A 25318-nucleotide genomic window follows, 5' to 3' on the forward strand; every position below is an offset into this window, starting at 1 on the left:
CCAGAGGCAAGCAGCGTGGGGTCAGCCAGAGAGGCTGGCCTAGCTTGAGGGTAAGCTAGTCCCCAAATGGGACACTTACTTAGTGCAACTGGTTGGGTCTCATTCATGCCCATCAAAATCTAAAAAAACCAGATTGGTATTAATGGTGGAGGGACACACTCAGCAGGAGGCTTGAGACCGCTGGCATGCTGCACACTCACACCACACCCTCAGGTCTGTGTTGGCCCCACGGTGTTCCAGTACCCCACAGCCTCTCCCGTCTGCTCTACAGCCAGGCTGCCCTGGGCAGGTTCTCAGGTGCAGAGCCCCTCCCAGCACACACCAGCAGCAGCCTTGCTGCCCAGGGGGCCAGGCCTGGCAGGACACAGCAGCAGCTCACAGCTAGGCAGGCACCCCCATCAGAAGGCAGGCACCTTTACAGCAGGGAGGACAGTGGCCATGCCAACATTCCTGGACATACACTTCTCCACACCCAGCAGCCACTGGGATTGTTCCGGCCTCCACCCATCCATTCCCATCCTCATCCCCATTCAAAGCCCAGCCAGGAAAGGGCAGTGGGACTTGAATCCCTCCCTGCTCCCTTTGCAGGGGGTTGGGGGCTACAGGTGCCACCTACCAAACATGAGAGGGGCAGGCTCCGTCACATGCTCCTCTTGCTTGCACAGACTCTCCAAGGCATCCAGTTTGTCCACCTGCAAGGAGGCGAGAGCATGTGAACAGCTGCTTGACAGGGTGCAGTCCCAGCCTCTAGGTGAACGTGGAGTGGAAGATCAGGACACAGGGCCTCCAGGAGAGTGAGAGCGGAGGAGGTGGACACAGGCAGGTGTGGAGCGGCCCAGCCCATACCTCATGCACTTTTAGAATGCAGCAAGGCATGGAGAGGTGAAGCCTTGGTAGCTGGCTGAGACTGAGTGCCCAGCAGGGTCCCCAGGGCTTCCCAGTGGGCACTGGGGCAGTCATTTGTTACAGGCTGAGGGTGTGGCCTGCTCATGTGGGCCAAGTTCTCCTCTAAATACAAGGACACTGCCATTTACCGACCCGCAGGGCTAGGGCCATGCCAGGAAACAATACCTGCTTGCGACTCCAGCCAGTCCAGTCTGCCCACCCCTTCTGACTAGCAGAGAGATCATGTGGCTCTCAGAGACAAGTCACCTGGCACCTAGACATTTCACCTGAGAAGCATTCAGGACAAACTTCCTCCTCACTCTTCCCTGAGGCTTCACCAGGCACCAACCCTGCCCATTGCCAAAGATCGAGGCAGCAGCAACTGTGCAGCTAGGATCCCCTCACAAAAGCACTGAGTAAGAAAGAGAAACAAGGATGTGCCCCTGTGAGCTGGGGTCTGGGAGCTGAGAGGTGAGGAGGGAGCAGGACAGGTGCCTGTCCTTGCTACCTACAGCTTGCCGACACTCAGGCTGAGGGCTCAGCTAGGCCTGTACCCTCCCTCCCTCCAGTGGAAGAGCTCTGGGGGCGTCTCAGAGGGATGGCCCTCGAGTTTCCCAGATGAGCCATGAGGCCCCGGGCCCAGCTGTCCACCAGGAAGGCACTGTACTTCTTGTCCGCACCCTCATCCTCCCAGCACTGCTGTGTGGAGTCAGCTGGGCCGCAGCTGAAGCTGAGAATCAGCTCACACCCCCACACCACTGACTGGGAAACCCCTTGACAGCCCCCTCCTCTCCTTGAACTCTCCCCATGACAGGCACCTCATCTGTCCCTACAGGATAGGTGGGCAGCAGCAGGGCACCACTTCCCGGGGCCAGTGGAGTCTCAGAAACCCAGGCCAAGGCTGTGCTGCCACAGTGTGGACAAAGGTGATAGCGGCTGCTAACTCAATCATCTACAGCAGAAAGAGAATGTGCCCCTCAAAGTCCTGAGGGATCCCCTGGTACTTTGACCCCCACAGCAAGGACATCCCTGAGGCCTGGGTGAGCCTGAGTTCCTCTAACACTAACCCGTGGGCCTCTACTGTCAGGAAGAGATTCATGCACATTCTTCCTTCCTTGTGCAGAGCCTCAGAACACAGACTGCTTTCAGGAAAGACACCTGAGGGATGGGAAAAGCCGCTCATCATTGTGAGAGCAGCTTCTACAGGCACACACCAGACACTGCACACCACACATCACACACCACACACCATACACACGGCCTGTAGGGAGTTACCATCCACTTGGTGGGGGAACCAGGGCCCTTGTCAATCCAATCAGTCTATGTCCCCGGCAGCCCACTAATCTCAGGCTACGTGGTCAGGGCTGCCCCTTCCTCCCCACCCCTTGAGAGTCATCAGGGAGTCTCTCACTCAGGCGTGCTATACACATGGGATGGGTACACACAGTCACACTGTCCTGCAGGAGGGTGATGGCCTCTGGGATGGCCTTCTTCAGGGGCTGGGCAGCCCCCTGGAGGCTAAAGCAGGCAGCATGGGCCTGCCTTCCGGTTTCCTTCCTACCACCCACTCCCCTGGGAGGCCCCTCCCTTCCCTTGCTCCACTGAGTGATGCCTCAGCATGAGTGCCTTCCGAAGGGTTCCATCTGGCTGAAGGAGGTTAGCTGGGCAAGTAGATGCTACTAGAGGTGGCTTTTCCAGCGTTAGAAAGAACACACTGCACCAGGTGATACTGCCGACACAGGTCTCTGGACAGGGGCTAAAGCTAGGTCCCAGCAGGGACTCCGAGGACTTCAACACCCAGGGAGAGTTTTATAATCGGATACTGTCACTTCGAGGAAGCAGACAGAGTCATCCTCCCTATAGCTATTAGAAGGATTCAGTGCATCCGTGAATACTCCTACTACATGTTCAGCAAAAGGCAGCTACCACCAACAGGTATGCTAACGGCTGCACCCCCAGACGCCACTGGGAGCTCCACAGGGAGCTGGGACTGCCAGCCACCTCACTGACTCCCTGAAGAAGTCCAGGGCTGGGGACAAGCATGCCTGTTGTGTTCCTGGCAGTGTGCCCACTGGGCAGCTGCCCTGGCAGGGTCTGCAGGAGGGTTGCTGCCAGTGGGCACTCTCCATGATGATTTTCTGGAGGGGCTTAATGTTGGACAGAAAACCACTTGAGCATGAAGGAAAACAGCCACTCCTGAAGGCAGGCCAGGGCTGGCTGGGCAAGCTGAGGTGGCCTCAAATGGGCCCACCCTTAAGGACCCAGCAGACCTATGGCCAGTCACTGCCAGGGGTGGGCCATGCCACACAGAGGCCAGGGAGCTGCAGCTGGCCTGGCACCTACCTTGCTCAGGTACTCCCTCATCACCTGGATGAAGTAGGGCATGGCCAAGTTCATGAGGTTGTGCCTCCAAGCCAGCTCGAGCACCACGTCTGGGCGAAGCAGGTCATAGCAGGTGAAGAGAGCGGCTGTGAAGCATTCCCTCTTGCCTTCCTCCAGGAACCACTGAAGCAACTTCTGGGCCAGCTCAGCGTCCTGCGATTCTGCGGCATGCTGCATGGCATCCTGTAGCCAAGGCAAACGCTTGCTTGGGCATCCTGCAAGCAGAGGCCTTGTGCCTGCAGCGGCTGGACCAGAAAGGCAGGGAGTGGCGCCAGGCTCCATGAAGGCCTTCCTGCACTGTGGAGCAAGTCTGGACCCATGGCCGAGCCATTCCCAGCACCCTGCTGCCCACTGGTACCACCTCCAGGGGCTGTGGAGGGGACAGAGCATGGTCCTTTTAGCCCCTGCAGAACTGCCTGCAGGTGGCTCACAGAGGCACAGCTGCCATGGGAGACAGGAACTCTGGCCCTGAGGGCAGAGGGCGTGCACGGGCTGCTGTTAGGCAGGCACTGATGGGGGTTTGGGGGTTGCTGGGGTGTTGTGCGCAGGCCCATGGAGCATGACACCAGGGGAGCAGTCAGGAGGGATACGGCTACTGCTCTAGAAACAGCAATTTGCTTTGCCTTCAAGTGGCTCAAAAACCCTTAACTGCTATTTTCATCCTTGCAAATGCATTTGTCTAAGACAGTATCATTGACAACACCTGCACCTGACCAGTCCTGACCAGCCTGCACTTTCTGTGGCCATTCTCTATTTTTTAGCCCCATAGTGGGCACTGGATCACCTGACTCCAGCACGGCCCTCTGTGGCAAGGGCTATTAGTATTCCTTTCTGAGACCAGGAACCTGACACCCAGATGAAATCAGGTGCACAAGGCCACTCCCCCTGGAGCTGGCCCTGACCCACTGACCATGACCTGTGCTCTCCAAGGATACCCTGTGGCAGTCTCAGCTCCACATACCTGCCATATGTGGAGCACCCGACATACCTGCAGCACGTGCCTCTAAGTTCCGCTTGGGAGGCCCCTGAGGACGCCCAGTACCCACGTCCGCGTGGATCTGATATGCTGAGCCCGCTCTGGAAAGAACTCTCTCCTGCTGGCATGCTGCTCACCGAGCGCTGCCTCCGGCCCCACACTGTTCCTACAAAGGCACCAGGATTCTGACCCTCAAGTGAGAGCTCCAGGTGCCTTTGGGTCGCCACTTTGAGGACCTGTGACGCCTGCTCCCTGCTGTGCCCTCCACTGGCCCAACCTACCCTTGCTGACTTGTCCTCCACATGTGCCGAGAGTGGGCACTGCTCTGTCCCTCCTGTGTGGGCCTCAGGGACTGTCTCACTGGCTTCCCAGAGGACTTCCAGTAGAAGCAGCCCCTGGGAAGCTCCCAGTCAGCCTCCTGCTCCTGCGGCCTGGAGCCAGCTCGAGTTAGGCTCTCCCATACCCTCTTCTCTCATTGCCACTCTCAGGGCAGCTCGATCCCGGTCCTATCCCTGTGTCCAGCTCTCCAGTCTACACCTGCACTTCCACAGGACACTGCTCTTCACTGGTGGGTGTAGGAGGGCCCCACTGACCAAGTTTTCATCTAAATGCTACTTCTGTCATCTGGAAATACGTTTTTCTGTGGCTGGATGGCTTTGCCCCTGACTGGACACACTGTGACCTGGCCACCCCTCCAGGAACACTCCAGGAGGCTTCACCTCTGGCCTCAGGGTAGGCTCCTTCAATGGCAGTGCTGACCTTGGGAGGTATGTAGGGGAGCCGCCTGTGCATCGGGGCTTGTGGGCCCCATCCTGCCTCTACCTCCTACATGTAGCACCACACCCTCAGCTGTGACAACCAAACATTCCCTGGGGCTACAGTCACCCCTGGCTGAGAGCCACTGTATACTCAGCTATTTTCTGTCTGTGGCTTTGTCCTCTGGACTCTCTTCTGGGCCCATGTGGCTTGGAGTGGGTGGCTGGCAAGGCCAGTAGACCTCGGGCAGCACTTAAAGCCCCGCTCACTCATCACTGCCTGAGTGTCGAGGAGGCTGTGTTTAAGTCCCTGACAGGGACCACATGGGTAAGACAGATTGGCTGTGACCAGCCAGCCGAGGGTGGCCTTTCCTCAGTTGTGTCTGAGCCCAGCTGCCTTTTCCCAGAAGCCAGGTCCAGAGACCTCCACGTGGGGTCTCAGAGCCTCAGCAGCTTTTCCTTTCTGTTCCCTTTTCAGGGGCCCTGTGGGCACCTCAGGAAGGACCATAAGCAGTGTCACTAAGGGCTAGGAGATGTCACAGAACACTCCAAAACACTGGAGGTGACAAAGTAGGGTCAAACACAATGCAACACTGATGGCAGGGATCACAGGCCTCCATGGAGTCCGAGCCAAGAGCCACAGCCCAGGAGCCAAGAGAATGAAGCCCCTGTGCTGGACAAGAGGTGGCGGCTGTCCTTGTGTCCTGGGAAGATACTCAGGAATGCCCAAGGCCAACTCCAGAAGTAACACCCTCAGGTCAAGTCCAGAGTCTCTGGGAACATGGAGACCTTGGGAATTGGCTCAGCTGCGTAACACAGCACAGACAAGAGACCCTCTAGTACAACTCCACCTTACTCCTCAGGCAGATGTTCAGGCCAAGCAGAGGATGTTAACGCCTTCAGGGTCTTGGTGGTCCCTCCAGGCAGCCCAACCTGCCTAGCAGATGCCTGGACCCCAGTCGAAGACTGGTACTAAGATACCTCTCACCAGCAGAAAAACATTCTTTTCTTTTTCCTCTTAAGTGATCCTCCCACCTCAGCCCCTAAAGTAGCTGAGACTACAACGTGCATAAAACTGTACCCAGTTTTGAAACAAATGTTTTGAATGTGATTTTATTTATTTTTTTCCTTTTTTTTTTTTTTTTTTCCAAACAGTGTCTCACTCTGTCACCCAGGCTGGAGTGCAATGGTGTGATCTCCACTCACTGCAACCTCCGCCTCCTGGGTTCAAGCGAGTCTCCTGCCTTAGCCTCCCAAGTAGCTGGGATTACAGATGTGCCCCATTATACCTAGCTAACTTTTGTATTTTCAGTAGAGATGAGGTTTCACCATATTGGTCAGGCTGGTGTTGAACTCCCAACCTCAAGAGATCTGTCCGCCTTGGCCTCTGGAAGTGCTGGGATTATAGGCGTGAGCCACTACTGGGCCTTTGAATTTAATTTTAATTTAGGTTTTTAAATTCCTTGTTGCCTAGGGAGCAGTGGTGTGATCATAGCTCACTGCAGCCTCCGACTCCTGAGCTCAAGTGATCCTCCCTTCTCAGCCTCCCGAGTAGCTGGTACCAATATCCATCATTACACCCAGCGAAGTTTTTGGAAAGACAGGGTCTTGCCATGCTGCCCAGGCTGGTCTCAAACTCCTGGGCTCAAGCACGCCACCCACCTCAGCCTCCCAAAGCACTGAGGTTACAGAGAATTCCCCAAATCTTCATAGGAAGTAAAGTGGGTGCTAAGAAGTGAATCTTGCCACACTGTTTTGGTAGAGTGAAACTCACACATAACTGCCACGAAAATAATCAACTCCATAAGGCTCTGTAAGACTCTCAATCCAAACAATTTTTAAGGGGTTTTAGATCACTCCCAACTCTTACCCCATGTTCTAAATATGGTCTCCCATTAACACCAATCCCACCACCCACCATGAGGATCTCCTGGTGAATCTCAGAGCCAGGTCTCAGGAACAAGTGGGAAGGGGTATGATCCCCAAAGCATCAGGAGGCGCACTGAGGCAGGAGGGTGGAAGGAAACAGGGGCCCGGGACACCAACCTTGTAGAGATGATCCTTCTTGCAGAGCTCCACGCTCTGGGCCCACTGGTTATTGCCCTTGTACAGATAGGCCGCAATGCGCCTGAACTCCATCAGCTGGTGCTTCTCCAGCCGCTGAGCCAGGCTGATGTTGTCAAAGTTGTCATAGGCATCGATAGATGCCCTTAAGCCCTAGGAAGATAGCCTTTGAGGGATGGGACACTGATATGGGCTGCTTGTACATAGAGCAGGCACATTGTATTACTTGATGGCTGTTGCTATCACCATGGCCTTAGAAAGGCCCCTACCCATATGTCCACGGGTGTCCCATAGGGCCTGCACACCCTCCTGTGCAAAAGCAGCCTGCTTTGAGAACAGAATGGCAGTTGCAGGGGAGGAGCCCAGCCCACCCGGGATAGGGCTCCCTCCTGCACACCCACCTGATAGTCCTCCTCCTCTGTCAGCAGGTGGTTGAGTGCCTCATTCACACTCTTGTTGTTGTGGCTCTGGACTGACCGCAGGTAAGGTTTCACCAGGGGCAGCTGACCTGCCTGACAAGTTGGGGGGAACATTATGGCACTTGGCCAAGCTTGTTCTGGGGATACTAGGCAGGGGTACAGGTGGGCACATGCATGCCATCCACTTGAATAGGCCCGCTCTGGAGCCAGGGGCACTTTCTGGACACCTAGAACCAAAAGGCCTATACTCACACAAAGAGGACTGTCTGGGCCATTCAGTGGATGCCAATGTCACCATGGACATTCACACCTCAAAGACACTGTGGTTTGGTTCCAGACCACCACAATAAAGTGAATATTTTAATAAAGTGAGTCACATTAACTAACGTTTATGCTGCAGCATGTTAAGTGTGTAATAGCATTATGTCTACAGAAACAGAGTACACACCTTAATTAAAAATGCTTTATTGCTAAAGAATGCTAACAATCATCTGAACCTTTAGTGAGTTGTAATCTTTTTGCTGGGCGAGGGTCTTGCCTTAATGCTGACGGCTGCTGATTCATCCAGGTGGTGGCTGCTGAAGGCTGGAGAGGCTGTGGCAATTTCTTCTTCTTTTTCTTTTTTGAGATGGGGTTTTGCTCTTTTGCCCAGGCTGGAGTGAAGTGGCCCAATCTCGGCTCACTGCAATCTCTGCCCGCCAGGTTCAAGTGATTCGCCTGCCTCAGCCTCCTGAGTAGCTGGGACTATAGATGCCCACCACCATGCCTGGCTAATTTTTATATTTTTAGTAGAGATGGGGTGCCTCCATGTTGGCCAGGCTGGTCTTGAACTCTTGACGTCAGCTCAGGTGATCTGCCTGCCTTGGCCTCCCAAAGTGCTAGGATTGCAGGCGTGAGCCACTGTGCCCAGGCAGCAATTTCTCTTTTTTAAGATAGAGTCTCGCTCTGTTGCCCAGGCAAGTACAGTGGTGCGATCTCAGCTCACTGCAACCTCTGCCTCCTGGGTTCAAACGATTCTCTCGCCTCAGCCTCCTGAGTAGCTGGGATTACAGGTGCACACCACCATGCCTGGCTAATTTTTGTATTTTCAGTAGAGATGGGGTTCCACCATGTTGGTCAGGCTGGTCTTGAACTCCTGATCTTGTGGTCCACCCGCCTCAGCCTCCCAAAGTGCTGGGATTGCAGGCATGAGCCACTGTGCCCAGAAGGCAATTTCTTAACATAAGACCTCAGTGAGGTTTGTCTCACTGACTGACTCTTCCCTTTATGTAAGACCACTCTGGACTTGTGTTGCATAAGACAAAAACAAACAAAACAAACAAACAAAAAGACTACTCTGCAGCATGCAGTGCTCTTTAGTAGCATTGTACTCACAGTGGAACATCTTTCAAAACTGGCCTCAGTCCCAACCTTGCTGCTGCTTTGTCAGCTAAGTTTCTGCACTATTCTAAATCCCTTGTAGTAATTTCAACAATATTCACAGCATCTGCCCCAGGAGTAGATTCTATTTTAAGAAACCACTTTATTTGCTCATGCCTAAGAAACAAGTCCTCATCTGTTTAAGTTGGATCCTGAGATTGCAGCAATTCAACTCCTTCTTCAGGCTCCACTTCTAATTCTAGTTCTCCTGCTGTTTCTACCACATCTGTAGTGACTTCCTCCACTGAAGTCCTGAACCCTCAAAGTCATCCATGGGGGTTGGAATCCACTTCTTCCAAACTTCTGTTAATATGGAAATTTTCCTTATATAATGATGTCTTATTTATTTTCAACTTTTTATTGATACATGATAGTTGTGCATATTTATTGGACAACTATCATGTATCAATAATATCAATATCACATATGGACAACATATGTGATATTCTGATACATGTACACATGTCGAATGATCAAATCAGGGTAATTAGGATGTCCATCACCTTAAGCATTTATCATTTCTTTGTGTTGGGAACATTCTCTTCTAGCTATTTTGAATGCACAATAATTTTTTTTTTTTTTTTGAAACAGAGCTCTGTTGCCCGGGCTGGAATGTAGGGTCATGATCTTGCTTGGTTCACTCAACTTCTGCCTCCTGGGTTCAAGTGATTCTCTTGCTTCAGTCTCCCAAGTAGCTGGGGTTATAGGCACCTGCCATCCATGCCTGGTTAATTTTTGTATTTTTAGAAGAGACAGGTTTCATCATGTTGGCCAGGCTGGCCTCAAACTCCTGACCTCAGGTGATCTGCCTGCCTCAGCCTACCAAATTGCTGGGATTACAGCATGAGCCACCGTGCCTGGCCTTGAAATGCACAAAAAGTTATTGTTAAGGACAGTCACCCGACTTTGCTATAGAACACCAGAAATTATTCATTTTTTTTTTTTTTTTTTTTTTTGAGATGGAGCCTCCCTCTGTGGCCCAGGCTGGAGTACAGTGGTACAATCGTAGCCTAATGCAACCTCCACCTCCTGGGTTCAAGTGATTCTCCTGCCTCAGCCTCCCAAGTAGCTGGGACTACAGGTGCCTATCACCACGCTGGGCTTCTTTTGTATTTTTAGTAGAGACGAGGTTTCACTATGCTGGCCAGGCTGGTCTCAAACTCCTGACCTCGGGTGATCTGCCCGCCTTGGCTTCCCAAAGTGCTGGGATTACAGGCATAAGCCACCATGCCTGGCCATTAATTAGCCTAATTTCTTTCTTTTCTTTTCATTTCTTTTCTTTTCTTTTTTTTTTTTGAGATGGAGTTTTGCTCTTGTTACCCAGGCTGGAGTGCAATGGCGCGATCTTGGCTCATTGCAACCTCCGCCTCCTGGGTTCAGGCAATTCTCCTGCCTCAGCCTCCTGAGTAGCTGGGATTACAGGCAGGCACCACCATGCCCAGCTAACTTTTTGTATTTTTAGTAGAGATGGAGTTTCACCTTGTTGACCAGGATGGTCTTGATCTCTTGACCTTGTGATCCACCCGCCTCGGCCTCCCAAAGTGCTGGGATTACAGGCTTGAGCCACTGCGCCCGGCCTCTTTTCTTTTTTTTGAGATGGAGTCTCACTCTCTGCTGCCCAGGCTGGAGTGTAGTGGTGTGATCTCTGCTCACTGCAACCTCTGCCTCCCGGGTTCAAGCCATTCTCCTGCCTCAGTCTCCCGAGTAGCTGGGATTATCGGCAGCTGCCACTGTGCCCGGCTAATTTTTTAATTTTTAGTAGACACGGGGTTTCACCATCTTGGCCAGGCTGGTCTTGAACTCCTGACCTCTTGATCCACCTTCCTCAGCCTCCAAAAGTGGTGGAATTACAGGCGTGAGCCACTGTGCCCAGACTGATTAGCCTAATTTCACTGTTGTTTTGTCTCAGGTAACAGGGACGCCCAAGGAGAGGAAGAGGGACCAGGGCATGGCCAGTCAGTGGAGCAGTCAGAACACACACATTTATCCATTAAGTTTGCCTTCTTATAGGAGCATCCCTAAACAATTACAATAGTAACATCAGAGATCACTGGTTGTGTGCACTGGCTTGAAACTGTAATCCCAGCACTGGAGGAGGCCAAGGCAGGAAGATTGCTTGAGGCTAGGAGTTTGAGGTTGCAGTGAGCTATGATCACACCGCTGTACTCTAACCTGGGCAGAAGAGCAGGACTGTCTCAAAAAAAAAAAAAAAAAAGAAAAAAAAAAAAGGATCACTGATCATAGATCACTATAACATATATAATAATGACAATATTTGAATTATTATGAGAATTCCTAAAATGTGACACAGAGACACAAAGTGAGCACATGCTGTTGGAAAAAGGTGCTGACAGACTTGCTCAATGCAGGGTTACAATCCTCCAGTCTTTTAAAAAACACAGAATTTGAGACACACAATAAAGTGAAGTGTGATACGAGAGGTATCCCTGTTTCTGAAACCTAACACAGTTTGATACACTGGTGAATACCCAATACACTCTTCTACCCCAGGTTCTGGCTGACTTACCTTTGAAAAGAAACTGACTGTCCGGGTGTGGTCTAGCCGGGAGGACAGCACCAGCAGCAGATCATTGATGAGGAGTGGTTTGTAATCCAAATAGAACTGCAGGGCTCTGTAACAGAGTTCAACGTTGGCAACCTGGTGGGAGGAACAAAGCTGAGGGTCAGTCCCTGCCCCTGTGTCCAGACACCCCAGGGCTCCTTCCAGTTTCTGCTCAAATGGCACATTACTACTGAGGCCTGCCACGACCACCCCCTTAAGACTCAATGGCTCATGAATGTGCCTCCTGGCTTCCCTGAGGCATTTTTCCCCTAGCACTGACACACCAGGCATTTTTCTTAAGAGGCCAGCCTCAGGGTTTCCTGCCTCAACCCAGCACCCACACTGGTATCTGATACAGAGTCGATGCACAACCAGGATCTGCTGAATGAATGAATGAATTAATGAATGAAGTGTAATCAGCCGGAATAGAGCCCAACAGCAAAACCAAACCACACCGTATCTTTCCATCCAAGCAAGATTACCCCAGCCTTCCTTTTGAAGGCTCAGCCTGAGCTGTAACCAAGTGGACAGCACATCCTGTGACATCCCCAGAACTTTTAAGCTGAAACACTGTGGTGCTCAGAACCTGAGTGAGACCCGATGGCCAGCCCAGGCAGACTGGACCACTCTCGGTGGACCCTGCGCCTGTCCTCCTGGGTCTCGCAGTCTGGCCAGGCTGCTCCATTCTCTTGCTGGGCGATGTCATTTGGTGGCTTGCTGACTGTGGCACCGATGTCCAGGGCCTGCGCACAGCTCTGCTGTTCAGGGAACATGCCAGCAAGGCCATGAACCAAGTCAGTGGTGGTAAGTGTGTCTGTCTAGTGTGGGGGGTCCTGCGGTATGTGCAGGGCACAGCTGGAGCTAAAGCCATGCTGGGAGCCTAGGGTGCTCACCATTGGAGCCTCCAGCACTGCTAGGTTTGGGTAACCTGGCAAAAATGTGGGGCCCGGTGAGGTCTTCTGACTAAGAGGCAGACGCAGAGTGTCCTCATGGCCCCTCTATGGCTTACTGACCACTTCAGGGTCTCTGCTTTTTCCTTCTCTTGCCCTTTTGTGCTAGAGCACTCACCGTCACCAGAGATTCTGACCCAGACAGGCAGCAAGGTCCCTAGTACCCACCCCCATGGATGCAGAGCAGAATGCTGACTTGGCCTCATCACAAAGCTTTACCTGTGGCACTGGTGAGCCCCCAGACTCAGCCACAGGCCACTGTCGGTCCACTCATGTCAGAGCTCTAGGATCTGTCAGCCTTCCAGGCTGGCCCTTTACCCGGCAGCAGCAGGGCCAGGTCAGAGGGTCTCAACCAGACATCTAACCAAAAGAAGGGTGGTCAGGATGTGATGTGGGGCTGAGGGGGTGGGTAGGGACCCAAGCTCACCTGCGGTGAGTCACCTCAAAGCACCACCTGCTTCCCTACCAACTGCAAGGCTCCTTGGGCCCCCCTTGAAGGAGAGGAAGCAGCTAAGGACAAACCCATTTCACTGAGGCTCTTGTGGGGCATCATGTGAGTGGGCAGACTTGAAGTGGGGTACCAGTAGTCCTGGCTTCTCTTGTGGGACACCTGGAACGAGGTGTGCTCTGGGCCTTTTGAACTGGTCCATGCAGCATGGCTGGAACACCATTTAAGGTGGAGCACAATTGCCATGTTCCCACCCAATTCCTCTGGTGCTGAGGCCTTCGAGGCACACGCACATCACTGCTGGGTTAAGCTGCTGGGATCTGGAGTCCTCTGCACCACAGGAGGAATCGGGGGCCCTCTGGAGTGTCCTCCAGACCCAAGCTTAGAGACAGTATGGGGCGAGTCCACCAGCCATGTGCCAGGACACGGAGCACTGGCAGGCCCGTGCCCACTAGCACGGTCAGCTAGCACCCCAGAAGACATGGTAGTATCCCTGTTTTATAGAAGGGAAAACTGAAGGCCAGGAGCGGTGGCTCATGCCTGTAATCCCAGCACTTTGGGAGGCCAAGGCGGGCGGATCACCTGAGGTCAGGAGTTAGAGACGAGCCTGGCCAACATGGTGAAACCCCATTTCTACTAAAACTATAAAAATTAGCCAGGCATGGTGACATGTGCCTGTAGTCCCAGCTACTCAGAAGGCTGAGGCAGGAGTGAATCGAGATTGTGCCACTGCACTCCAGCCTGGGCGACAGAGCGAGATTGTGTCTTAAATAAATAAATAAATTTTAAAAAATTAAAAAAAAAAGAGAGAAAACTGAAGCTCAGATTTCATCACAGGCTCCAGGTTGGCCGGCTGGTGTGCTGTGCTGCATGGCCCACAAGAAGCGCCCACTGGATGCCAGGTACCTGCCATGGTCCACTTGGCCAGGAGGAAACATGAGGTCCATTGTATTGATGGCATAACGAGGTTCACAGCAGTGACACCCCTAACCCACATGGAGAGAGACAGGGAATGGCTGAGGTGGGAGGGTACCCCCTCTCTGAGTTAGCAAGGCCCCCTGCTCAGGCTGCCGCTGCCTAGCCATCCCTGTGGCTAAGTGGATTCCAAAGCACCTGCTATCGTGTGCCGCAAATACAGACTGGCTGTTGCCCATCTGACTGGCCCCTGCACCGGTGAGTGTCCTCCTGTCCGCTTCACACCTGAGCTGACAGTGTCTGTCTCCCATGGCAGTGTGCTGCAGAAGCATCATGAGTCACACAAGGAACTGGACCTGACCATCAGCCCGGCAGGCAGCAGATGAGAAATGCTGTTCTCCCACACAGTGAGTCTCAGCTGTCCTGCTATTATTTTATATGCCGCTAAGAAACAAAATCATGGCCGCTTCCACCATGGCTCAGCAAATTTAAAAACACCCTGTATCAGAGGAGTTAAAATGTGAATAAAGTACATACAGGATTGATTAAGTATGGATTTTTGAGCACACAGACATATCTACAAAGCACCAGCCATACGTGCCAGGCCACAGTAAGGTGTGATCTGGCTGCACTCCCTCCAGTAACCTGCAGACTCCGCTTGGGGTGGGACGCCCCATCAAAGGCCCCCGCCTTCACACACCACGATGCCCAGTAACACGGATGGCCTCCAACAAGAAGGTGTGTGGCCTGGTGCTCAACACCGAGGTCCTTCAAATAGCTCCCAGGAAAGGCAGAGGCTGAAGGCCTCACCCTGCAGCCCACCTGCCACTCGTGGCCACTCTCAGTGGCCGCATGTGGAAAAGAAGGTGCATGAGAGAGGCCACAGCTCACTGCTGTGCTGCTCCAGTCACAGCAGACAGTGACAAGTCAGTCACTCAAGGACCGTGGCACAAAGTGCAGATACCCAATGCAAAGGGATGGGGGCTGAGGACAGAGAATTCCAGCCCGCCCCTTCACCAAGGTCATATACAGTGCTGGAGAGAGTGAGTCCTGAGGTTGAAGTCCCTAAGAGACCAGAAACCAAACAACAAAGGCTCACTTGACCATGGCCAAACCCGCCACCACCCAAAAGTGTGGTGGCGGGCAGAGGAACTCGGGTCCCGCTTTAGCCCAGGGAGGCTACAGGATGGAGGCCCACTCCCAGACAGGTAAGGCTGAAGGTCCCAGCAGCCTTGGGCTCCTTCACCCATTAGGAGTGTTTACTGTGCCTCTCACAGGTGCCTGCACTCTTCCTCTAGGCTGGCAATTTTGCGGGAAGAGACATGAATTTAAAAAATGGTCCGATGGTGAAAAACAACCATAGGAAGTGGGGCTGGGAGCCTTGAGCTGATAGGGCAGAAGGAAGAGCAAACCGAGACCTGGCCACAAGGGTGTAGTGTGGTGGGAGGGGCAGGCAGGGCTGCAGGGCTTCAGGGCCATGGCTGCATGCTGGCCTGACCCTGTCCACAGCTTCGCTGTGAGGCCCTGCCGGCCTGACCCTGTCCACAGCTTCGCTGTGAGGCCCTGGACTGGTCACCTGCTCTTCCTAAGTGTCAGTTTCCTTCACAGATGGAACTATCATCACTTGCCCAGAGGGTGGTGGACTCATACAAGTGAATGCACACACAGCATGGGGGTATACTGGCACTCAATCCACTCCCACCTGCCCATTCCCCACACCCAGAATAGGGCCTGGCAGGAGCTGGTGCTCTGTGTCTCCTCTTACCTTGGCAATGAGGTCCTTGAACTGACCCTCCTTCCAGGCCTCGGTGGGGTGGCTCATCATGGTGAGCACGGCATTGTCGTACTCCTCGTACTTGTCATAGAGGAACACCAGCTCAGCCCACAGGTGTGCCTGCTCTGCAGCCTTCAGCACCTGGACAGGGAGGCCAGGGTCGTCTTGTGCCGCATGTGGCCACAGCCGCCAGACTGCAAGAAGCAAACGGTACCTTTGGGATGTTGACACGAGACCAGAAGAGCTCCAGGTGCTCCAGCATCTTCTGTGGCTTGAATTTGGAGTAGAGGATGGCCAGTTCTGTGAACATGCCCATGTGGGCCTGCTCCAAGCCCAGGGCCGCTTCCAGCAACAAGATCAGCTCCTCAAAGTAGCCACGATCCTGGCAGACCAATAGTCACATGTGGGGCAGTGTGATTGCACATGTCCCGCCCATGCCCACAGCCCATGCCCATGCCCATACTGCAGGGACTGTGCTGGTAACTGGAAATGATCCTGAGGAGCCACGTGTGAAGAAAACGTGTGTACATGCTGTGCTACAGACCATGCCATTCACTTAGCGACTTACTGGAACATCTGACAATTAGCAGTAGCACACTTCACTACAGTTTTCAAGGTTAGTGAGTGCAGATGAGGATCACCACTTTTATGAAAAGAAATAGAAAAAGGAAAAAAAGGAAGTGGGTTAACGGTGTCTGAGAATGATTGGTTTTAATCCCTTGCCACAGCTCATGACTGAGATCCCGGCTCCATCAAGCCTTCCACTCCACTCACAATGCCAGGCCGCTGTTGTTTCACAGTGTCCCTAATTATGATGGCCGGCCCCTTGCATTCAGCCCCAAGCCCCTCTGTCATGCTCCCTGGATAAGACCAGATGTCTGGTTACGCCCTGCTCAGCATGTAGAAACTCTGGAGAAACACCCAGCAACGAGACCCTCTCCCTTTAATGCCCACACCCCTGGGAGAGAGGGCCCAACCTAGAGGAGTGCCTCACAGCTCTCGCTTTCCCAAGGAGGACACCCTTCTGTGCCCCCGCCACTCTCAGGCTAACCTCATTTCTCCATGGCACACTTGTCTGCTGGCAACATCCGAACCACCCAATTAGCTATAGTCATGCGGCCTGTGCTCCTGTCTAGAACCTGCACAGCCCGCAGCCCCATCCCACTGGCTCGCCTACCAAGGCCATTGCCCTGGTGACTCCTCATTTCTCTTCTGCCTTATCTTCTCTCTCCACAGCTGGGTGCAGCAAGCATCCCGCTAATCCTCTTGTCCTAAACACTTCCTCTCGACCCGATGGCCCTGCCAGCTACCATCTTATTTTTTCTACTTCTGTTTGCAGCAAAAACTCCTCAAAACAACTGTTCCCATTCCTCTCCGGCAACCATCAGGCTGAGTCTGCCCCAAGCTCCACGTCACGGGCAGCCCCCTGGCCCTGCCATCCTGCTGTCTGCCTAGCAGCAGGCCCTGGCCTTGCTGACCACTCCCTCCTCCCCAGCGCATCCAGAAGCCGGCACACTCTCTGGGTTTTCTTCCCACTGCACTGGCTGCTCCTGCTCTCCTCCTCAGCCCACCCCTGCTGGGCAGTCCCCGGAGGATGAGTGAAGGTGGAGAGGCAGACTGGATCATCTACGTGTCAGCAACTCCCAGTTCACTGCTCTAGCTGGGCTCCTCTGTGGACTCCAGAAGTGTCTCCAACTGCCTACATGATGCTCCTACCTCAGCATCCGGTGGGCAGCTCAAGACTAAGCACCATGTGTCCAAAAAGTAATTCCGTCCCTTCCACACTGTACCTTCAGTCTTCCCCTCATCCACTGGTGATAACTCTGTATTTCTACTCGTTCAAGCCAAAACCAAGCAGAGTTATCCTTGACTTTTCTCTCTCATTCCACATCAGTGCATTAGCACATCAAGGTGGCTGCTTATTCAAAGCATACACCCAATCCTGATGGCCTGATCACCTCTGACCCTGTCACCACCACCCTTAGTCAGTCACTGTCCCTTCTCGCCTAGACCACTGCAACAGCCTCTAGCCGCTCTCTCAGCTCCTGTCCCTACTCCTCAAGTATGTGGTCTCACCACATGAGCCACCATGATCCTTTCACCCGTCGACAGCCCTGCACCCATCCCAAGTACAGCCCGTGTCCTTCCTATCGGCCTGAGATCTGGCCCTCTGTTAGCCTCCCTGCCCCACCTCTGGCTTCAGCCCCTTCCTTGAATACACAGCACATTCCTGCCTCAGGACTCTGCCTGGGCACTGACTCTTCCCTCAAATGTCCGTGTGACCAAATCCTTCCATTTTTTCAGGTTTTTGCTCAAATGTCAGTCCCTCAATTGGTGCTACCTCAACCGCCCCTTTATGAAACTGCATCCAGGCACTTCCATGCCCTCAAACTGGCTCCATTTTCCTCTATAACTCATCACCTTCAAACACACGATATCATTATTCGTTAGGTTTGTTGCTTGCCTGCCAACCTTGCTGAATGCCAGCTCAATGACATAGAGGCTTTTCTGTTTTGCTCACTGAATAAATTATTGAGAATAATACCCAGCACATAGTAGACACTCGAATATTTGCTGACTAAATTGTTCTTTTGTCAGCGCTGGACTACTTGATTACCCTCCCTGTTGGCTTTCCAATTCATTTCTCAGGCGCCTCTCTGGGGGTAGGAAAGTGTTTCTCACTGAAAATCCATCACACCCAGCCTGATAACTGGACACTGTGGCACTGGTGTGAGCCCCTCCAGATGACATCTCGCATAGTGAGGGGGTTGGCGCTCAAGCTCCGTGGCCATGGTGACACTGCTGAGCAGATTTGCATCCCATCTTCGTCTGCCTTGACTAATCACACCTGGTGTGTCACGTGGCTCTAGGAATCCTACAGGTGGAAACCCAGGTCCCTAAACACACAAATCACTGTCTACCAACCACTCAAGAGAGCCTACCTACTGCATGAACACACAAGGCCTCGCCCTTCCAAAGGTCCTTCCCTCTCTTGCACATGCTTTGTCCCTAAGGCACTTGATAAACACAGCCCCTGGGACTGCACACTGTGGGAATGAGGCTACGGTCTAGAGCTCTGCCACCACCAGCCCAGTATTCTCAGCGAGTTATCCAAGGGTTGTTCCCATCATGCAAGCCACTGACTGGCCTCTGAAGGCCCAATAACACAAGAGAATGGAGAGAGCTTTAAAAACACAAAATTCCAGCCAGCCATGAGGTTGAGGACCGCCAACAAGACAATCAAATTTAGTTTATAAATGACCAACTAGTACATGAATCTTCCTCTCAGAGGTCATGCTTCATGTCTGCAGATGCAGCACTGTGACAGTCACATGCTAAGGGGATGACCGTGCCTTTGTATGGAGTGTTTAGGCATCACTTGTCATCTGCATTACCAGCAGAGAGCATGTCATCACCTGGTAATAGCACATCAGCTCCTGCAGCTCATCTGCATGAATGACGATGTGAAGACCACACAGCTGAGCGAGACGAAACTCCTGTCCATCCACGCAGGCAAAGCACACCTAGGGGATGGAGTGTCAGCGTGAGGGTCCCTAAGACGGACATGGCACCACAGCAGCTGACTTACAAGGGACACAGCTGCAAATGCAGAAATACCAGCCAGTGGGGTGTTTTAAGTTGGATTCTGAACAAGTAGCTAACTCTAAGATCAACTGTACAAGATGGGGAGAAAAAATAACGACATTTATAATCTGCAGGCCAAGGGTGCTTGAGACCATGGAAAGAACGTTTGTGCATTACTTCTTAGGCCCCGAGTTTTATTCAGGTGGCAGGAAAGTCATACTGGAATTTCAGGTTTGGGGTTTGAAAAGGAAGGCTAAAAAACAATGATCATCAGAGTGCATCTCATCTGAGTGTTGTTTTCATGGCAGAACTTGCTTTAAATCTTTTTTAGACTACTTTTGTTTTCTGCACTGTACAGTAGGAATACTTAATGATAACAAGCCTTAAGCAGTGCAGAATTCTCCTGTGCAGAGAGGCCCTTCTCTGAGCTTCCTGAGAGGGCTGACAAGACCAACCCTGCACCACAGAGCTGGTGTGCATGCAGTTTCCCTACTTCCTCCAGCACATGTTCCCAAGGTAGAGAAAGCAGAACATGCAGGTAAACAACAAATAAGCTCGTAAGCCAGTGTCATTAACTTAAGATCTAATCTTTGGCCCACTGTTTCCCGTGTGTGATATGTACACCAGCACCCTGACACATCTCACATACGCACAGTGGAATTACATTATACATTCTGCATGATGACGTATTCCTTGTGTAATATTGGCAACATCTTTTCCTGCAACTTTGCCTATTCATTTTGAACAGCAGGGAAGAGTTGTAATGCATACATTAACAAAGGCCTTGACACTGGACCTTTAGGTTAATCTTAAGTTTTTATTAAACAATGCTGTTTTGCATATGTCTTCAGTTTTTTCTACCTAAAGATGATTCTGATATTATCAGAGAGCCTTGAGACAGTTTACCAATTTGCCACAAAGGACCAATAATGTAAATTAACACTGATTATGCAAATACATGATTAAAAAGTGTTAGAAAATACTTAGAATACGGATAATTCTATGCTATTAAGGCTGCCTCTGGGGGCCAACTGGTCCGACATGGGGGTTCTCCGGCGCCTCTGTTCCAACTACAAACACTAGCTTAGAGGCTCTGAGAATCCCAAGGGTTCAGACCCCTGCCTGGGCAAGAGATTGGCACCCAGGCTCATCCCACATGACTGAAGAGTACCGAGCAGAACACAAGGACCATGGAGAGCACACCTGTCCAGAGCACACTCTGCCTTCTGCAGATGCCTGCAGCTCACCTCCTTCCACGTCCGGGTGCTGCTGGCCTTGCGGCTGTTGTCCACTGCTGCCTGATACTCACCGAGTTGAACCAAGGTGGAAGCCAGGCGAGCAAAGTTAGAAACATTGCTATAGAGCAGCTTGGCAGCCTCGTACATGCCCTCCTCGTAACAGCGGTCTCCAACCTATGGATAACAGGGGAGCTCAACTGAGACACTCTTCAATGAGAGGATTTCTCCAGAGTTGCTTTTAAGTTCCTAGACGGCAGAGGTATTTTTCTGTTTGCTAGGGTGGTAAGCATCTTTCTGATTGCACCTGTGACCAGATGAAGTTGGCTTTGGCTTCCCAGTTCCTGGCCACCCTCCTCCACCTCAAGGGGCGCTTCTACCTGCCTGCTCCTGCGTAACCCTGCATTCTGGCACCTCTCAGGCCCTGGCTGTCACCTTCCACACCTGCACCCCATAGGGCCTAGGCTGAGGAGGTGTGCTCCTTGCTGCATTCAAGCCGTTCCTCTTCTTCCCCAATAAAAACCATTGACAACCAATCTTGTGTCACTCACCAGCCCTAATTCCTGATGCCATTTACAAATCTTATTCTCTGGAAATTGATTTGACTTCCTATGCTCTGGGGACCTTGTTCTGCGCACAACAACAAGGCACTACCATAGCCATACCTTACACCTCAGAAGAGAGCTGCCAGGCCTGGGAACCTGTCACAAGTACCTAGTCTGCCTAGTGCCACCTAGCTCACCATCCTGAGCACCTCAACTCCATTAGTCCAGTGACTGGACTGAATTCCCATAGCCCTGTCCATGCCCAGCTTGCGCTTGCCCCAGCTGGCGGCCACAGATCATGCTGGACAGCTACCGGCACTCACCCTTGACTATACTGATCCTTCTCAGTCCTGCTCACAGCTAGTTCTCTGCCCATCCCACACCTGTGGCTGCTAAACACAGACAGCAGAACCCAAGCGTGCTGATGTGTCTCTCTAAATTCATGAAGGCTAACATCAGATGGGCTGGCAACACTACCCATCCTATTTCCGTCATCCATGGCCTCTCCCCTACCAGTCCTACATCCATCGTCCAAGACACCTCCCACATCACCCCTACTTCTGTCATCCATGGCACCTCCCACATCACCCCTACTTCTGTCATCCATGGCACCTCCCACATCACCCCTACTTCTGTCATCCATGGCACCTCCCACATCACCCCTACTTCTGTCATCCATGGCACCTCCCACATCACCCCTACTTCTGTCATCCATGGCACCTCCCACATCACCCCTACTTCTGTCATCCATGGCACCTCCCACATCACCCCTACTTCTGTCATCCATGGCACCTCCCACATCACCCCTACTTCTGTCATCCATGGCACTTCCCACATCACCCCTACTTCTGTCATCCATGGCACCTCCCCCACCATCCCTACTTCTGTCATCCATGACACCTCCCACATCACCCCTACTTCTGTCATCCATGGCACCTCCCACATCACCCCTACTTCTGTCATCCATGGCACCTCCCACATCACCTCTACTTCTGTCATCCATGGCACTTCCCACATCACCCCTACTTCTGTCATCCATGGCACCTCCCACATCACCTCTACTTCTGTCATCCATGGCACCTCCCACATCACCCCTACTTCTGTCATCCATGGCACCTCCCACATCACCCCTACTTCTGTCATCCATGGCACTTCCCACATCACCCCTACTTCTGTCATCCATGGCACCTCCCCCACCATCCCTACTTCTGTCATCCATGACACCTCCCACATCACCTCTACTTCTGTCATCCATGGCACCTCCCACATCACCCATACTTCTCTCATCCACAGCACCTCCCCCCACTCCTACTTCTGTCATCCATGGCCTCTCCCCTACCAGTGCTACTTCCATCGTCCATGGCACCTCCCATATCGCCCCTACTCCTGTCATCCAGAGCACCTCTCTTACCACCCCTCTTCCTGTCATCCACAGCACCTGCCCTACAACCCTTACTTCCGTCATCCATGACATCTGCACTACCCTACTTCCATCATCCATGGCACCTCTTGCATCACCCCTACACTTCCGTCATCCATAGCACCTTCCCCACCATGCTTTTCCTGAGAAAACAAACTATCAGGAGAGCCTTTCACAGCACAGAGTCCATGGATGTCCTTCCTATGCCACCAAGGCCTGCTCCATGGATGCCCATGATTCTCTCTCTCCACATGCTCCATGTCAGGGTTTCAGCAGACCCCTGCATCAGCATCATCTTCTGCACTTATCCACTCTGACAAGCTTAATGAACCACTGTTCTTTTCTCTAGTTTAAAATAAAACAAAACTTGCCAGGCACAGTGGCTCATGCCTGGAATCCCAGCACTTTGAGAGGCTCAGGCAGGTGGATCACTTGAGGTCAGTAGTTCGAGACTAGCTTGGCCAACATGATGAAAGCCCATCTATACTACAAATAGAAAAACTAGCTGAACATGGTGGCAGGTGCCTGTAATCCCAGCTACTTAGGGGACTGAGGCAGAAGAATGGCTTGAATCTGGGAGACAGAGGTTACAGTGAGCTGAGATCGCACCATTGCACTCTAGCCTGGGTAACAAGAATGAAATTCCATCTCAAAAATAAATAAATAATAAAATAAAACAAGATGAACCCAACTTGCTCTTGCCCTCAACTTACCCGGGGGCTGTAAGCCTGTTTCCATGCTTCCCAGCAGAGCATAGTTCTCAGAGGGTATCTGTGTGTCTGTAACAGCTGAACCCTGTCTCAAGTTTTACCATTAATTGTTTCATCTGGAATTTTACTTGGTTACAGAAATACGTGATGAACTTTTAACACCTTTCAAAACTTTAACCTAATTTCCAACATTTTTTTTTTTTTGAGACAGGGTCTCACTCTGTCACCCAGGTTGGAGTACAGTGGCACAATCATGGCTCACTGCAGTCTCAACTTCCCAGACTCCAGTGATTCTCCCACCTCAGCCTCCCAAATAGCTGGGACCACAGGATGCATCACCATGCCTGGTTAATTTTTGTATTTTTGGTAGAGATGGGGTTTCTCCATTTTGCCTGGGCTGGTCTTGAACTCCTGACCTCAAGTAATCCATCTACCTTGGCCTCCCCAAGTGCAGGGATTACAGGCCCTATACTCCTTTGTTTTCTTTTTATAGTTCGTTTGTTTTTCAAAGACAGGATCTTGCTCTGTTGCTTAGGCTGGAGTCCAGTGCCCCAATCACAGCTCACTGCAGCCTTGACCTCCCGAGCTTAAGTGATCTTCCTACTTTAGCCTTCCAAGTAGCTGGGACTATAAGCACATGCCTCACGCTTGGCTAATATTTTTTAGTTTTTTGTAGAAATGGGGGTCTCATTATGTTGCCCAGGCTGGCCTTGAACTCCTGGGCTCAAGTGATCCTCCCACCTCTATCTCCTAGAGTTGGGATTACAGACATGAGCCACCGTGCCTAGCCCCAACAACTACTCGGAACTTATTTTGAAATAAAAAGCTCAAAGTTCACTTTGTTGTTATTTTTTTTTTCTTTTTCCTTTTGCGAGATGGGGGTCTCATTATGTTGCCCAGGCTGGTCTTGAACTCCTAGGTCCAGGAGATCCTCCTACCTTGGCCTCCCAAAGTGCTGGGATTGCAGGCATGAACTATTGCGTCTGGTCCACTTTGATGTTATTTATTTCAATAAATTGTGTACATTCCTCCAAGAAGAGTGCATTTATAATTAATATAGAGTTACAATACATTCCATCATCTCTTCATGTCTCTTTATCATGTTTTCCAGGGGTAACATTTTATCCACGTGGCAGACTTCACAATTATTTAGATCTTTTATTTATGGTTAAGGTTTAAACATTTTGGCTTTATTCTATTAAAAAAGGAATGTTTTCTTCTCCATTATTGTATCTGATTATTGGTGACATAAACAAAAGCTATTACTTTTCTTTTTGAGATGGAGTCTCTCGCTCTGTCGCCCGGGTTGGAGGGCAGCAGTGCAACCTCAGCCTCCTGAAACCTCCACCTCCCATGTTTAAGCAATTCTCCTGCCTCAGCCTCCAGAGTAGCTGGGACTACAGGCACGTGCCACCAGGCCCGGATAATTTTGGTATTTTTAGTAGAGATGGGGTTTTGCCATGTTGACCAGGCTGGTTGCAAACTCCTGACCTCAGGTGATCTGTCCGCCTCATCCTCCCAAAATGCTGGGATTACAGGCGTGAGCCACCATGCCTGGCCTATTAATTTTCAACATATATTTTATGCATCCAGATTATTAACTCTGACTCAATTAATTTGTTTTCTTGTAAGTAAACTTACATACACCTGGATGTAAGTCTTCACATCTCTTCTAGGAGAATCATTCTGATGTGTACAGCCAAGGGCATGTCAAAATTCCATGAGTCTCAATTTCCATACCAATAATAGCAACAGGTTACTTACTTGCTAATGTGGCTTGCTTCTCACCACGTTTATCTGCATCACACTAAGGCAGGGGCCCCCAACCCCCATGCCACAGAATGCTACTGGTCTGGGCCCCATAGCAGGAGGTGAGCCGCAGGCAAGCGAGTGAAGCTTCATCTGTATTTACAGCTGCTCCCCATTGCTCACATTGCCGCCTGAGCTCCGCCTCCTGTCAGATCAGCAGCGGGCATTAGATTCTCGTCGGAGCGCAAACCCAGTTGGGAACTGCACATGCGAGGGATCTAGGTTGCGTGCTTCTTATGAAAACCTAATGTCTGCTGATCTATTACTGTCTCCCATCACTCCCAGATGGGACCATCTAGTTGCTGGAAAATAAACTCGGCTCCCACTGAGTCTACATTATGGTGAGTTGTATAAGCATGTCATTATATATTACAATATAGTCATAGGAGAAATAAAGTGGACAATAAATGCAATGCACCTGAATCATCCCCAAAACACCCCCCGACCTGTCTGTGGAAAAACTG

General features: G+C 51.7%; 1 protein-coding gene across 12 annotated transcripts in view; it reads right to left on the reverse strand.

Moving 5' to 3' along the window:
• Positions 1-25318, reverse strand: part of CLTCL1 (clathrin heavy chain like 1) — a 97902-nt gene that overhangs the window by 1176 nt on the left and 71408 nt on the right. For 5 of the 12 annotated variants that reach the window (XM_074391079.1, XM_039462395.2, XM_074391076.1 and 2 more), the window contains 9 exons: positions 20383-20547; positions 18967-19074; positions 15765-15932; positions 15542-15691; positions 11428-11559; positions 7464-7574; positions 7045-7215; positions 3229-3450; positions 617-692 (listed from right to left, as the gene is read on the reverse strand). In XM_074391079.1, coding sequence (XP_074247180.1) covers positions 617-692; positions 3229-3450; positions 7045-7215; positions 7464-7574; positions 11428-11559; positions 15542-15691; positions 15765-15932; positions 18967-19074; positions 20383-20547 — 1303 coding nt within the window. The other 7 variants (XM_039462397.2, XM_039462400.2, XM_039462398.2 and 4 more) reach the window with 7 other exon arrangements.

This window comes from Saimiri boliviensis, chromosome 21, assembly GCF_048565385.1.
Source record: "Saimiri boliviensis isolate mSaiBol1 chromosome 21, mSaiBol1.pri, whole genome shotgun sequence".
NCBI classification, from domain to species: domain Eukaryota; kingdom Metazoa; phylum Chordata; class Mammalia; order Primates; family Cebidae; genus Saimiri; species Saimiri boliviensis.